Source organism: Aegilops tauschii, chromosome 2, assembly GCF_002575655.3.
Source record: "Aegilops tauschii subsp. strangulata cultivar AL8/78 chromosome 2, Aet v6.0, whole genome shotgun sequence".
Classification (NCBI taxonomy): Eukaryota; Viridiplantae; Streptophyta; class Magnoliopsida; order Poales; family Poaceae; genus Aegilops; species Aegilops tauschii.
The window spans coordinates 103,615,947-103,631,972 of record NC_053036.3 but is presented as its reverse complement, the minus strand read 5'-3'; the positions used below and the strand labels follow the sequence as shown (position 1 = coordinate 103,631,972).

Below are 16,026 nucleotides of genomic sequence, written 5' to 3'. Positions count from 1 at the left end.
ACTATGATAGTAGTGGCTGGGTGTGGATATGGTGTTGTAGAAATGTTCGACAATATCAGTTGATGTGTATAAGAATTGCAAGTACACGACAGGTGTCGAACCACTGAAATATTTATATATGCAACCAGCAAAAAAAAATTATCCATTGCCCGTGATAACGCACGGGCATTCTACTAGTCTACAACAACGATTGAGAATGTCTTGTTCAGCTGTGTCCGCTTTCATCCCCATCTTTCTTGCAAAACAATCACACCTCTCATATTGTCGGATCACATACTCCCTTCGGTCCTTTTTAGTCCGCATATAAGTTTTGTCCGAAGTCAAAGTATCTCAACTTTGACCAAACTTATAGAAAATGGTATTAACATTTACAATGCCAAATCAACATTGTTAGATTCATTATGAAATGTAGTTTCATAGCATATATATTTGGTATTGTAAATGTTGGTATTTTTTCATATAAATTTGATCAAACTTTGCAAAGTTTGACTTGACACAAATCTAGATGCTCTTAGGACAGACATTTCCTACAGTCCCGGGGTTAGTGTTGATCTGTTTAGACAACACTTATGTTGGCTTTGTTATATTTTAGAACTTTAATTATGATGAAACGAAAGTAGTATGTATTTTCTCCATCTGGGTTCATTAGGCCCCGTTACAATTTGAACCAAAGTTGGCCATACATGCTTAACAAAATATGAGTTACATATAGCAAAAATGGTACCATTGAAAACTTCTTTGAATACGAATCTAACAATATAATTTTTATGACACACCATTTATATTTTGCAAATCAAATATACGGTCAAAGTTTGAGGCAAAATATAAGGGACCCTAATGAACCCTAATCGAGGGAGTACCTCTTCATGGCATACGTGGTTAACCATGTTTAATGTCTTGAACTTTTTCATGTAGCGATTTACAATATACTTCATTTTTCTATATTGGTTTCCCACATATGCTTGTTATATATGGTGGATATATTCGCAATTGTTTGATTAATTTAATCCATGTGAAAAAGATACGACAACGCTATCAAGATTAACATCACAATTTAATCCAGATATGCATGCATCTACTGAGCATAGAACAGACATATCTATGAACATAGTAAGTACTACAAGCACATGAACTAGTAAAGGTGGGAAACAAATCATACCATTCACACTGGAAAGTCAAAGCCGTGACGGCGGCCGCGGTAGCATTGACATTGATGACCTTCTTTGCGGCATCACTGTTCTCGCCCATGGCCTAATCAGGGAAGTCGATGAAGTAGTCGATGTTGTGGATGGAAACAGATGGACGTGAGCTGTCACACTGAGAAGCACCCCCAAAAACCTTATCACCCTTCTCCAGGGGCAGGATAAAAAAAGGCACAACCTCGGAGGCATGGTCTCTCGGATGGTCGTGCACGCTGTCGACTACATGGAGTTGCCGGAAGCATTAGCAACAAGAGGAACGATAGTGGTGCGTGTGTGATGGGGCATGGCTCCTTCACAAAACATGAAGCATGCGCGAGTGAGGCATGGTGTTGCAAGGCAGAAGGCGAGGAGGAGCGCGCATGTACACTCCTCTTCTCATGCTCCAATGTGATGTGTAAGAGAGTTCCTTATATGTTGGTCCAAACTCTCCTCCACTTTTTGGATGAGTCTTAGCTTCTCGACCATGTCATGCCAACACAAACGGGCCTCTAGGATTTATCAACAATTAATTGATTCATGGGCCCAAAGCCCATTAATAATTCAACAATCCTCGACAAGATTTCAGAAGCGGACTGTGTTGTCCTTTGTTCCAATCACTATTTTTAAATACAAGTATTTTCAATGGGAATTGATTAAGGTTGATCATCCACTCAAATCAAGAAGCTACACTTACACACAACTAAACAATGGATTAAGCCTTAAATAGTTAGTTTTGCGTGAAAGCAGTTGTCTTATTGTTCCTACCTATAGAAGGCTAACACGCAAATGGAGGATATAAGTTAGACTCCTGGCCAATTCATGAGCTTACTAGAGACTACCCTATCTCACAGACTGTCCCTACCAGTGGGGCTCATCTAGGTGTGTTCTTCCAAGATTGTTCTGGATGGCAATACCTTTCTTATGTGTCATTTGATACTCAAGTCAACAAGGACTGTCCGATTGTCACAGTTCATGAGTGTAGCTCGAATAGGCTTTTCAACCACTCGCGGATCCATTAAGAGCTCGGGAAGCCATTATGCTTTGACGGTAGTTAAATCCAATGATGTGAGTTATTCATCCATCGTTGAACTTGTTAAGATGGTCTACTTGCAAGACTTCCGTGACACATCATCACTAACAAGTGTGAACACATATCCACTTGTGCCTTTATCTCATCAATATCAGAAATCCACTTCGAGACACTATATCCTTCAAATTTGTCATGTATCCGATATGGTGTTGGAAGTATGTTCAAGAGGCAATAATTGTCTGATGTCAGCTGGGGGGCGCGACTTCAGCAAACGTTTCGTATGCTGGGATAAGCATGCCTCAGCGAACGTTTTTGACGCATAGGCCTTTTCCGGTCCTCCAGGCCCAATCCCAAATTTTCTTTTGAACAAAAATAAATAAAAAACATCTAAAAATCACTAGGAAATGCTCTAAAAAAATCAGAAAGCATGGCCAAACCAAAAAATATAGATTTTCCATCCAATATAGCATAAATTTGCCAAATGTCTATAGAAAACACACATACATAATTTCCATTATAGTGTGAACAACAACAACAAAATCATAAAAGTACCATGTGCAAAAATTAGAAGAAATTTGCAGGAAATGCCATGTTTTGGAAACCGGAAAAAATGTAAAAAATTTCCACGAGAATATATGAAACACTATTAAAACATTACAAAAATGCCATGTGAAAAAATACACAATTACAAAATTGCCATGGTTTGGAGGAAAATCATTTTTGGTTACATGGCAAGATTTTTAAGATTATTGCCATGACAAAAAATACCACGTACTGAAAAGTGTAAAAATGTCATGCTACATAAATTGAAATGGCCATGGCCTAATAAAATGATAAAAATGACATGGTCTAAAATAATGCCATGGCCTAATAAAATGATAAAAATGACATGGTCTAAAATAATGCCATGGCCTAATATTAAACATGGCATGGCACAAAATTGAATGGAGCACAAAAATGCCATGCTACAATAAACTACCACGGCTTAACTAATAAAATTAGCATGGTGTGAATAGTAAAAGCACCATGGTCTAAAGAATAAATTTGCAATGGTCTAAAGAAAACTTCCATTGCCACACAAAATGAACTAACATGGTGAAGTTAATAATTTTTCCTTGGTATAACTAATCAAATTGCCATTATCTAAAGAATAATTTTGTCACGGTACATAACTTCAAATTGCCAAGGTCTAATTTAAAAAATTGCCATCCTCTAACTAACTAGAACTACCATGTTCTAAAATAGTAAAAATGCCATGGTCTAACTAGTGAAAATGCCATGCACCCTATAATAAAGTTGCACATGGAAAACTAGCATGAGTAAAAACCATTTTATGATGTTCTAATGGTTATCTACATAATTTCCATGAGAGTCAATTGCAAGAAACCACCACATTTGTGGCTAGGTTTGCAGGAAACTACCAAGTCGTTAATCTGTTGCAAAAAACACCGTAAAATCTCTTAACCCGTTGCAAAAAGCACTGAACAGCCGTTTAGCCTCGTTTGATCTCTTTTCCGACAGGTGGGCCGCGAAAACGCTGACGTGGCGTGCGGACAGGCAAACGGCGCCGTTAGGAAAGAAAACGGTCAACACGCCGCGCGGTCGGTCCGGTTCAGACAGTCCCCCCCGCGCCCCTGTCCTGTCTCTCGCCCCGCTCCCCTCTCCTCTCTCGCCCTGCTCCCCTCTCCTCTCTCGCCCCTGCTTGCCGCCGGTGATGGCCACCTCGCGTGGCAGTGATGATGGCGGTGGCGGTGGTGCTGGCGATGCATCTGGTGGCAGTGGTGCTCCTGCAGATCCAACAGAGGTTTGTGGCAGTTCAAACCCATCTCAGGCTCCGCCTCTTCCACAGCCGCCGTCGCCGTCTTACTGTGCTGAGTACGCGGCGGCGAGGGCATTCGCCAAGGCCGTGAAGGAAGATCCAGAGGGGAGCCATCACTACGCATCCTCCTTCGGCGGTGTCTCGTAAGTTTTCTCTTTCCATACCCCGATTTGGTTTCTAGGGTTCTAAGTGTATGTAGTAGGCACCGTCGCCATTATTGTTGTTGTAGGTTGTTTATGTGGTCAGACATGTAAGTGAAGTGTTTATGTAGTTCTAGGGTTCTAAGTGTATGTAGTAGGCACCTAAACATTAACTGAATTTTTAACTGAACTTTTAACTGAATTTTGAACTGAATCTGTATTTTTAACTGAACTTTTAACTGAACTTTTAACTGAATTGCTTTACTTGAACTGTAGATTGAATGATGAAGTGTGGGAAGTCAGATTCCATTTCCATGACAGAGATAATCTTGAAAGAAACCTAAATGTGGATGATATCACATTTTACAATCTGATTGCACTAATAGAGCTTGAAGGATATGGGATGACAGACTTTATGTATTATGTCAGAGATCCAGGTGTTGGGGTTTCAGGTATGGAAGAACTGACAGATGATGATAAGGTGGAGGAAATGTTGGATGACCTAGTTGTCAAAGGTCAGAAGGTGGTGAACATAACAGTCATCAGAAGTGATGCTCCAAGACCTAGTGATTTGAACATTGGACCAGTTTGTGAGGAGCAGGTTCCATTATCTGAAATAGGTGTGCCAGTGGTGTATGAGATAGATACAACAGGAGTACTGTTTCCTAGCCCAACAAAGCCACAACAAGTGCCCGTGCAGGTCATTAACACACAGGAGAGTACATTTTTGAAGCAGAAGTGTGCACCAGTAGCAGAATTTGCAATGGAGCAAGACCAAGATCAAGAGCAAATTGAGCAACTGATGGAGCAGAAGAGGAATGAAGAGATTGAGAAGTTCAGGAAAAGGGGAAAGAAAAAGAGAAATACAAGGCAGCTAAAAGAAAACTTCCAGAGCTAATGGCTGAAGATTTCACTGATAGTGACAGTGACACAGATTTACTAGCAGATGAGGATATAATTGCTAGGCTTGAGGCAATGAAGAAGCATAGAGATGATCCACTTCATCATATTGAAGGGGACACTGATGTGGATGAGCCATATGAAGCAGATGAGGAGGAGGAGGAGGAGAAGGCACCAGAGGAGGAGGAGGAGGAGAAGGCACCAGAGGAGGAGGAGGAAGGGAGCAGCATAGGAGGAAGTAAAAGAAAGGGGCCAACTACAAGATCTCATTCTAGTTTGGATGAGATTATTGAGGAAGATTGGTTTCCTTCATCTGATGAGGAGAGCAACCCTGGTGACCTAAGTGAGGAGGACAATGATGGGGCTCAAATACCATGTGTGAAGCTTCCAGCTGATAGGAAGAGCAGGGCTAAAAAGAGGAAGCCTAGAGTTTGGTATGATGAGCAAAGGGAGAACCCAGAAGAGCAATTTATGAAGAAGCTTTGTTTCCTAGATGTGACCCAGTTCAGGAGGGCACTTCTTAATTTTCACATCTCACAAAATAGGAACCATGCCTTCCACAGGAACTGTCCAGACAGGATTATAGCTGTCTGCAAATTTGAGAATTGTCCATTTTTCATTGCAGCTTCTCAGATAGCACATGAGAAGACATTCTGTATAAAGAAACTGAACTTGCACCACAGCTGCCCAGTAGTAGGAGAGAGCACAAAAGTTACTGCTAAGTGGTTGGCACATGAATGTGAGCAACAGTTGAGGACAGACCCCAACACACCTGTCCAGACTATAATTTCAAACTTGAAGCAAAAGCATGGAATAGAGGTATCTATACATATGGCCTATAGGGCAAGAAAGCTAGCTAAAAATGTAGTCCTAGGAGATCAGAAGGCACAATATCATAGGATAAGGGATTACCTAGAAGCTGTGCTAGAAACCAATCCAGGAAGTAGATGCATTGTCACAACAAAGCACCTGAAACTACATCCAAGCAAAAACCCAAGATTCCATGGCTTGTTCATCTGCCTCAATGCTTGCAAAGAGGGTTTCCTTAATGGTTGCAGACCATTCATAGGTATGTGCACACCTACTAATTAACTAGTGACTCTACATTTATATGTGCACACCCACTAATTTGTTGGTAATCTACTTGTGATCTTGTATGATAGGTGTTGATGGTTGCTTCATAAAGTTGACAACAGGGCAGCAAATCTTGGCTGCCACTGGAAGAGATGGAAACAATAACATATTTCCCATTGCTTTTGCAATAGTGGACAAGGAAAACACAGCAAGCTGGTCTTGGTTTCTTACTCAATTAAAATATGCCATTGGTGGTGAGTCAGGCAAGTTTGGCTACTACACCATTATATCTGACAGGCAAAAGGTACTACTATCTCTACTCTATTCATTGCTTGCATTGCTTATTAATTGTCTTTGTTTATTAATTTCATACATGGCATTGTTGTAGTATTCTCAAACTGTAGTTCATTCAAACAGGGCCTTCTTACAGCCATAAACAATGTATTCCCCAATTGCAAACAAAGATTCTGCCTTAGACATATTTATCAGAACTTTCAAACTGCTGGTTTTAGAGGGGAAGAGTTGAAGAAATACATGTATCAGGCAAGTTATTCCTATACTGAGCATGGTTATGTAACTGCAATGGAAGGCATGAAAAAGGAGTGTGAGCCAGCTTGGAAATGGCTATCTAGGATACCAAAACATACATGGGCTAGGCATGCCATGGACAACAATTGCAAAACTGACTTGGTAGTGAACAATATAAGTGAAGTTTTTAACAAGATGATACTTGATGTCAGAGCCAAACCCATTAGAACTATGGTAGATGGGATCAGGACAAAGCTGTTAGTGAAGTTCAATGCAAATAGGACAAAGACTGAGACTGCTAAGTGGCAGATATGCCCAAAATATGCTGAGAAGCTAGAGGAAGCAAAACATCATTCTAGGTTTTGTCAGTCTATCAAAGCTGGACCTGATCTCTTCCAGGTGACAAGTGGAGAAAGCACATATGCAGTTAACTTGTTGCTACATACATGTGGTTGTAGGAAGTGGGACATGTGTGGAGTACCTTGCAATCATGGTGTTTCTGCAATCAACAAGGCAAAACTACAGCCAGAAGATTTTGTTCATGATTTCTTCAAGAAACCAATGTATAAGGCAGCTTATAGTCTAATAGTTTTCCCTGTGCCTGGGCCTGATTTGTGGCCAAAGACTAGAACCCCTGACATTGAACCACCAGTGTTCAAAGAAAAGCCAGGAAACAAAGAGACAAAGAGGAGAAAGAGCAAGTTTGAAAAGCCAGCTCCAAAGGATACATCTAGGATGGGAACTATCACTTGTAGCAATTGCAATAGGACTGGGCATAGATACACTAGTTGCAAGCAGGCTCTTAAACCATCCCTAGCTATGAGAATGAACCAGCACCAGGTAACTATTGTTGTAGGTTTTTGTACAATTTCACATACTAGTTTCTAACATTTGTATGCTATAATTTCAGGAAAACAGGAGAGATGATACACCCAGAACTGTATCTGCTCCTGCTCCCATGCCACCAAGGAGAAGTGCTCCTTCTGCTCCTGCTGCTGCTCAAACTGCAGCTCCAGCTCCACCAGCTCCAAGGGCTCCAAGGGTATCAAGGAGAGCTCCTTCTGCTCCTGCTTCAGCTCCCAGTGCACCAAGGAGAGCTCCTTCTGCTCCTGCTTCAGCTCCCAGTGCACCAAGGAGAGCTCCTTCTGCTCCTGCTGCAGCTGCTGCTCCTCCTGCTACAAGGGCAACAAAGAAAGCTAAAACTACAAGGACTGCAACTTCTACTGCTGGTGCTGGTCCAAGTTCCTCTACTGCTGCTGGGCCAAGAGGAAGAAACAAGTTCATCCCCCCAAGAGTTGCAGGTAGTGGAAGAGTGAGGAAGCCATCCTTTAAGATGTCTGAGTGGTTCAACTGTTCTCAAGGGAGCAGGTGAAGTTGTGTTAACTTGTGGTCAAAACTTGTGTTGCTTCTGGTTGTCATGAGTACTTTCATGTTCTAAACATGTTCAAGACATCTAGTGGACTTGTTGGACTTGTTGGTTGTCATGAGTACTTTCATGTAAGGTACCTAGTGGACTTGTTGGTCTGTGGTGAGCTGATGATGTTCAAGACATCTTTATTTTGGTTGAGTACTTTCTGGTTAGTTGTGGCTCCTAATTTTCTTATTGTTTGCTAATAAGTGTGATGACCTAATATGATCATCTAGGGTGCCTCGGCGTCGACGGCATCCACGATAACCTAATATGATCTTCTAGGGTGCCTCGGCGTCGACGGCATCCACGATAACCTAATATGATCATCTAGGGTGCCTCGGCGTCGACGGCGTCCACGATAACCTAATATGATCATCTAGGGTGCCTCGGCGTCGACGGCGTCCACGATAACCTAATATGATCATCTAGGGTGCCTCGGCGTCGACGGCATCCACAATAACCTAATATGATCATCTAGGGTGCCTCGGCGTCGACGGCGTCCACGATAACCTAATATGATCATCTAGGGTGCCTCGGCGTCGACGGCATCCACGATAACCTAATATGATCATCTAGGGTGCCTCGGCGTCGACAGCATCCACGATAACCTAATATGATCATCTAGGGTGCCTCGGCGTCGACGGCGTCCACGATAACCTAATATGATCATCTAGGGTGCCTCGGCGTCGACGGCGTCCACGATAACCTAATATGATCATCTAGGGTGCCTCGGCGTCGACGGCATCCACGATAACCTAATATGATCATCTAGGGTGCCTCGGCGTCGACGGCATCCACGATAACCTAATATGATCATCTAGGGTGCCTCGGCGTCGACGGCATCCACGATAACCTAATATGATCATCTAGGGTGCCTCGGCGTCGACGGCATCCACGATAACCTAATATGATCTTCTAGGGTGCCTCGGCGTCGACGGCATCCACGATAACCTAATATGATACATATCCTCATTCCATCATTTAGGGTGCCATAGTTAACATCAATGACATAGTTAACATCATGACAGTATCCAACAACTCTAGTTAACATCATGACAGTATCCAATAACTCTAGTTAACAACATAGTTAACATCATGACACCATAGTTCAAAGCTTACAAGACATAGTTCAAGGCTACACCCTACTTCAAATACTGCAAACTGCCACTAGTTCACACATTACAAGCCATAGTTCAATGCTTGAAACCTAAGATAATGACCCACATGGTCAGATTACAAATCACTCTTCATCGCAAATATCCTTGATGTCCTTCAGCTTTCTCTTGTTCTTGTCACTAGCTTTGACAAGATCAGCAATGTGAAACTCCAAATTCCTCCTCTCAGTGCTCAACTTTTCCTTCTCCTTCAAATGAGCAAACTTCAGATTCCTAATCACATTACCTTGGGCAACCTGAATGCTCTTCAACTGGTCAACCTTTTGCTTCAGTTCTTTGTTCTCAGCATCCATTGCACCCAGCTGTTCCTTCAAAGCTGAAATATTGTTGTCCAAAGGAGGAGTGATCTCCTCATGTTCACCTTGTTGGACTTCATTTTCCTTGGGAATATTGTCCTGGGTATCAAGTAGGTTGTTCACATCCTCAACAAGCTTCTCATAAGTCTCCTGTAGCTTGTTCTTCTGTGATGTGAGATTGTGGACATGAATGTTCCAGACATGCCATCCTATTAGCACGCTGGCAATCCTCATACAAAAGCCATAGTTTGTGAAGAGCATTCTGCAGATGCTCTGGCCACTCCTCATCTACCCAATGAACAACACCACAACTGCTTACTTCCTGCAAAACAACAAGTACAAATGCATTTACTTCCTTTTTCACTTCACTTCTATTCTGGCCACTCCTCATCTACCCAATGAACAACACCACAACTGCTGGCAATTCTATTCAGTCTATTAGCAAACAACAAGTACAAGTACAAAACAACTATAGTATACTGCACATGCACAATTCAGCTCAACTCTGAATTTATATCTGAATTTTTAACAGCATACTACACTGAATTTACTTCATTTATACCTTAATTTTTAACAGCACAATACAATTCAGTTCAATTCATTTACTTCATTTATATCTATGAACAATGCACTATGGATACCTTAATTTTATATCTTTGTACTTAATTTTTAATAGCACAATTTAATTCATTTACTTCATTTATATCACTGTGGTGTAGTTCATTTATATGTATGAACAATTCATTTACTTCACTCAGTCACTATGGTATGGTACATGACAGTACCTTTAACTAAACTACTAGGTGAACAGTGAACATGAACAATGAACAGTGAACATGAACAATGAACAGTGCATATGAACAATTTATAGTTTCTTCACAAAATGAGCAAACTACAGATTTTTGCTAGCACTCACATCAAGTCCACAGGCAATGAACCTCCTCCCAGTGCTAATCCCTTCGAAGCAAACATGCCTCTTCGCCGGCTGGCCATGCTCACACATCACCATCACCTCATCATCAACACCAGAGTAGTTCGGGTCCTCGATTGTAGCCGGGATCTACATCAACAAAAGAAACGCACAAAATCCATCTCACGGGTTCAAATCGAGCAGGAAAAACAAAATCCCCAAACCGAAACCATTGCTCAAAGAACCCTAGCTACGAGTTCAAATCACTGACCTTGATAGGGGAGCCGCCTGAAGAGTACTCGTAGCCCGATTCCTGGCTGTCGTCGCTCCACGAAACCATGGCGGACGGCGGCCAGCTGGCTTCTCACCGACGGCGACCAGAGCCAGAGAGAGGAGGCAGAGGAGAGGGGCGAGAGAGAGAGAGAGGGCGCGGGGCATCTGTCTGGCGAGCACCGACAGGACCGACCGCGCGGCGTGTTGACCGTTTTCTTTCCTAACGGCGCCGTTTGCCTGTCCGCACGCCACGTTAGCGTTTTCGCGGCCCACCTGTCGGAAAAGAGATCAAACGAGGCTAAACGGCTGTTCAGTGCTTTTTGCAACGGGTTAAGAGATTTTACGGTGTTTTTTGCAACAGATTAACGACTTGGTAGTTTCCTGCAAACCTAGCCACAAATGTGGTGGTTTCTTGCAATTGACTCTCCATGAGAAGAAAATTGCCATGGGAACAATTAAAACATTCATGCAAATTTGTCGTTTGACCACTAAAATGCCATGCACCCTATAATAAAGTTGCACACACACCCACCCACCAAGAAAAGAAGATATATGCACTTTGACATGTGAGGCAAAGCCGTTCCATGAAAAAAAATTGCTATGATGTAAAGAATAAATTTGCCATGGTTACACCGTCAAGGATGGAATATGGATTATGAGAGAAAGTAGAGCCGCTGCCGTCTGCCTCCTCAACACCGCCGGCCGCTTCGTCGCAGCCGCGTCAACCTCGAAATTGACAGCGCGAGCGGGTGTTGGAGCTCACCGTGAGGAATGGAGATAGGGATTGAGAGAGAAAGGAGATAGGTCGATTCGTCCGTATAGAAGCCAGTTCAGGGAATGTTTTTTTTTTATCTGGCATGGCAATGCTCCTTACATCAAGATTCGTGTGTCTCAATCTCATCCAACGATAACTGACGTGTTCGCTGGAAGGACAAAAATCTGACAGCAGTCAGTTAATACTTCTAGAAAACATTTCTGAAAAAAGAGTTGACGGACGATGCCGCAGCTCGCACAGGTGGCCGTGAGCTTCTGAATGGCTTCGCCACACGGCATGCCCACTGCCCCGCTGGACGGTGTGCGTCGGTGGGCAGGTCAAGCGCATTGAACAAGGTCACCCGGCGGGCTGCCACGAGGCCAAGTACGTGGCCCTCATGCAACGCGCCTTGCTGCCACTTCTACACACACCCTCGCCGGCCTACCGCTCCTATAAAAGCAGCTCCCCGGTGCGCCCTCGCCGTCATCCATCGAGAGCAGTTTGCAGCATCAAAGAGCACGCAGTAGCTAGCTTTCAGTTCTTCATCCATCATGCCGGGCCTCACCATCGGCGACACCGTCCCCAACCTGGAGCTGGACTCCACCCATGGCAAGATCCGCATCCACGACTACGTCGGCAACGGCTACGTCATCCTCTTCTCCCACCCCGGTACGTGTGTACGCCTTCACGGCCTGCTCGATCGTAATCCTTGTGAAGTTCTGTTCTGGTGCTGATTGGTTGTCTGCGGCTCTGTACTGTTCAGGTGATTTCACCCCGGTGTGCACGACGGAGCTGGCGGCCATGGCCAACTACGCCAAGGAGTTCGAGAAGCGGGGCGTGAAGCTGCTCGGCATCTCCTGCGACGACGTGCAGTCCCACAAGGAGTGGACCAAGGACATCGAGGCCTACAAGGTTCGCCCATAATCCGTGTTCGATTAGCCATGCATGGTTGGTTAATTTCTCTGTTGTCGCGCGTGCAGCCTGGGAGCAGGGTGACGTACCCGATCATGGCGGACCCGGACCGCTCCGCCATCAAGCAGCTCAACATGGTCGACCCGGACGAGAAGGACGGCCAGGGGCAGCTGCCGTCCCGCACCCTGCACATCGTGGGGCCGGACAAGGTGGTGAAGCTGAGCTTCCTGTACCCGTCGTGCACGGGGCGGAACATGGACGAGGTGGTGCGGGCCGTGGACTCGCTGCTGACGGCGGCCAAGCACAAGGTGGCCACCCCGGCCAACTGGAAGCCCGGGGAGTGCGTGGTGATCGCGCCCGGCGTCTCCGACGAGGAGGCCAAGAAGATGTTCCCGCAGGGGTTCGAGACCGCCGACCTGCCCTCCAAGAAGGGGTACCTCCGCTTCACCAAGGTCTAGGCGTGCGCCCGTGCTAGCTCGTCCGCGCTTGCTCGGTTACTTCACTTGTGGCGGTCTGTGTCATCGTGGTGCGTGCGTACTTTTGTGGTGCTTTATCTCGTTTCTTCTGTAAATCTACTAGCGTCGCCGAGCTATGTATGTGTACTGTGACTTTGTCTCTTTCATGTGTTCGATCGCCGGTATACATGGGTGTGTGTTGGGACTGTTGGTTGCTTGGTGTCTCGTTTGGAAAACCGTTTTGCAGTGTTCTTGATGGACGGCGACACGTATCAGCACGGCTGCTGCGTGGATCGTGGCCTAAATGCGGGCTACTGGTGCAAATATGCAAGCACGGCTTCACGGTGCGCACCATCAGGGTGTGCACAGGAAGCTCAGCTTCTCTGGCCTCCCTGCACAATATTAAAAAATAATCAAGCAATGGTAAGTGTGTATAGGAAAAATTCTCATGCATAAAAAAATACGTGTATGAAAAATTTGAATATTTAAAAAATATTAATCAAACATTTTAAAAAATTTATGAAGTATTTAAGTAATATAAGTAAAAAAATTTAAAGAAATAATGCATATAAAAATACATATACTTATTTTACAGTGTGAAAAAAAATTAATCATGTATACAAAAAATGTTAAACATGTATAGCAAATATTTTTGACATATACAAAAAATGCAACGTACATTAAAGAAAAGTAGACATCAATATGTATGTATATATTAATAAAGTTAATTCTGCTTAAACAAATATTGTTATAAAATAAAAATACGTGAAAATCGACAAAGAACAAAAGGAAAGCGAAGAAAAGCTGAAGAAAAATAAAGACAACAAAGAAAGGAATAAAAAACAATCAAAGTAAAACAAAGAAAAAATGCGGAAGAAAACAAATGCTAAGAAGTGGAAACAATGAGAACCAAGTAAAGCAAAGGAAACAATTGAAAATAACAAAACAAAGAAACCGAAGATAAAAGAAAAAACCCTCTGCAAAGCAATTGAAAACAAAAAAAAAGGTTGAAAAATAGTGAAAAATAAAAAAAGAGGACTTTGAGAAATAAAGAAGAACAAAAAATCCATAGAAAACAGGTAAAGAAACAAAGAAAATAGAATGGAGAAAAGGAAGAAAAGAGCAGCGAACGCAGTCAACGATGGAGCGAGCGCGGACAAGAAAATGCTAAGAATAGGCCGTGCTGTATATTCATTCAGACGAGAGGAGAGCTACTCTCGCATTTAGTGCGAGATATAGCTTTCGCGCTACATGATGCATTTTGCGTCAAATAGCAATCCAAAGCACGAAAGTGGTTCCATTGAACCTGCTCATTTCGTGCTTAAACGACAAAAAACCCTAAAAGAGCAAAATATATCTTAAAGTTAGACATAAAAAAATATATCTTAAAAAACAATTATATATTATAAAATTAAAAAATTATATATAATTTTTAAAAATAAAAAACCGATGAAAACCGCAAAAAAATTAAAGGAAAGCTGAGAAAAATGGAAGAAGAAGAAAACAAAGAAAGGAAAAAAGAAAACAAATGTAAAAGAGCAAAATCAATAAAAAAGAGAAAGAACCTAAGAAAACGAAGGATGGAAATCTAAAAAGAAACAAAGAAAAGCGAAGAAAAGGAGGAAAACCTCTGCAAAGTAGTTCAAAACAGAAAAAATATTGAAAAACAGTGGAAAACAGCCAAAACTCCAAAAAAAAAACAAAGAGAAACCATCTAAAAATAGAGAAGAACAAAAAACCCATAGAAAACTGATAGAGACAAAGAAAACAGAAAAAGAACGAAGAAAACCATAGCGCAGCCAACGATGAAGCGAGCCAGCGCAGACGAAGAGAAATGCTAAGAATAGGCCGGTCCAGTTGTATAAGTGTAGTATAAGTCCATGAATAAGATTCAGGCGACGAGAGGTATGATGTCTACTATACAACTTTATTTTTTATAGACTTTATTGGGGGAGGTGTAGGATGAAGATGGTCTCTTTGAAACAACCCTAAAATCAAATACAAGAAATCTAACACACCCAATACAATGATAAATTGTATAGGTGCACTAGTTCGGTGAAGAAATGGTGATATAAGTGTAGTATGAATAGTGGATATAGGTTCTTATTATCTGAAATAATAAAAACAATAAGTAGCAAGTAATAAAAGTGAGCACAAACAGTGTTGTGATGATTGAAAACAAGGCCTAGAGTTCATACTTTCATTAGTGCAATCTCTCAGGAGTGGTAATATAATTGACTCATATAACCATCTTTCAACGTGCGACAAAGAATCACTCCAAAATTCTTATTAATAGGGAGAACATAAGATGAAATTTTTGCATGTAGCGAACCACCTCAAAGTTATCTTTTCGATCAATCTATTGAGCCATCTCTGTAAGTGTCACAAACAGCCCAACAGTTTGTACTAAAATAACACCATATGATACGCATCAATCAATTCTAATGTCACTTAGATACTCCAATGTCACCACAAGTATCCGTGAGTCAATTATTCGATATGTATCAAACAATTTTAGATTCATAATATCAAAACAACGCAAAGAACTTGAAAGAGTACCCAATGTTTGTATGGGAGAAAGTAAGATGAAAACGTGTATCAACCTATGTGCCTAGATTACCCTAATGTCACCTCGACAAACCGCAAGTTGATTACCAAAACATACATGAAGTGACTCACTAGAATACCACATTTTTCACCATGGTGAAAGGATCGAGAAGAGGGGTCTAGAGGAGGAGGGGGGGGGGGTTGATTAGACCATCAACAAGCAAAAGTGGCAATTTTTAAGTTCTTCAAGTTGAGATGGAGTATTAGCACAAGTTTAAGCATTCACAATACATTTCAAGCAAGCATGGCAAGAGTATAAGCAGCGGAAAGAGTAAAGCATGCTAATTGCAAGAAAGTAAGGGGATGAGATTGGAGTGTGCAAACGCAATGTAGATACGAAGATTTTTGGCGTGGTTCCGATAGGTGGTGCTATTGTACATCCACGTTGATGGAGACTTCAACCCACGAAGGGTAACGGTTGCGTGAGTCCATGGAGGGCTCCACCCATGAAGGGTTCACGAAGAAGCAACCTTGTCTATCCCTCCATGGCCATTGCCCACGAAGGACTTGCCTCACTCGGGTAGATCTTCACGAAGTAGGCGATCTCACTACAAGGATCCG

The 16,026-nt window shown here is 42.5% G+C and overlaps 3 protein-coding genes across 3 annotated transcripts; 2 read left to right on the top strand and 1 right to left on the bottom strand.

Moving 5' to 3' along the window:
- Nucleotides 1–4,987: 4,987 nt before the first annotated feature.
- LOC109757962 (uncharacterized) lies at nucleotides 4,988–6,580 on the top strand. Its single transcript, XM_073506907.1, has 3 exons — nucleotides 4,988–6,139; nucleotides 6,234–6,448; nucleotides 6,533–6,580. Exons 1-3 carry the CDS (start codon nucleotides 5,068–5,070, stop codon nucleotides 6,578–6,580), a joined length of 1,335 nt encoding a protein of 444 aa, XP_073363008.1. The 5' UTR covers nucleotides 4,988–5,067.
- Nucleotides 6,581–9,323: 2,743 nt separating this feature from the next.
- Nucleotides 9,324–10,804, bottom strand: LOC123497071 (uncharacterized). The gene is made up of 4 exons (XM_045232975.2): nucleotides 10,736–10,804; nucleotides 10,471–10,614; nucleotides 9,874–9,876; nucleotides 9,324–9,719 (listed from the first exon to the last, which is right to left on the bottom strand). The coding sequence occupies exons 1-4, from the start codon at nucleotides 10,802–10,804 to the stop codon at nucleotides 9,324–9,326; spliced, it is 612 nt and encodes a 203-aa protein (XP_045088910.2).
- A 1,157-nt stretch (nucleotides 10,805–11,961) lies between these two features.
- On the top strand, nucleotides 11,962–13,068 carry LOC109757966 (1-Cys peroxiredoxin PER1). Its single transcript, XM_020316809.3, has 3 exons — nucleotides 11,962–12,160; nucleotides 12,255–12,403; nucleotides 12,472–13,068. Exons 1-3 carry the CDS (start codon nucleotides 12,043–12,045, stop codon nucleotides 12,859–12,861), a joined length of 657 nt encoding a protein of 218 aa, XP_020172398.1. The 5' UTR covers nucleotides 11,962–12,042; the 3' UTR covers nucleotides 12,862–13,068.
- The last annotated feature ends 2,958 nt before the right edge of the window (nucleotides 13,069–16,026 follow it).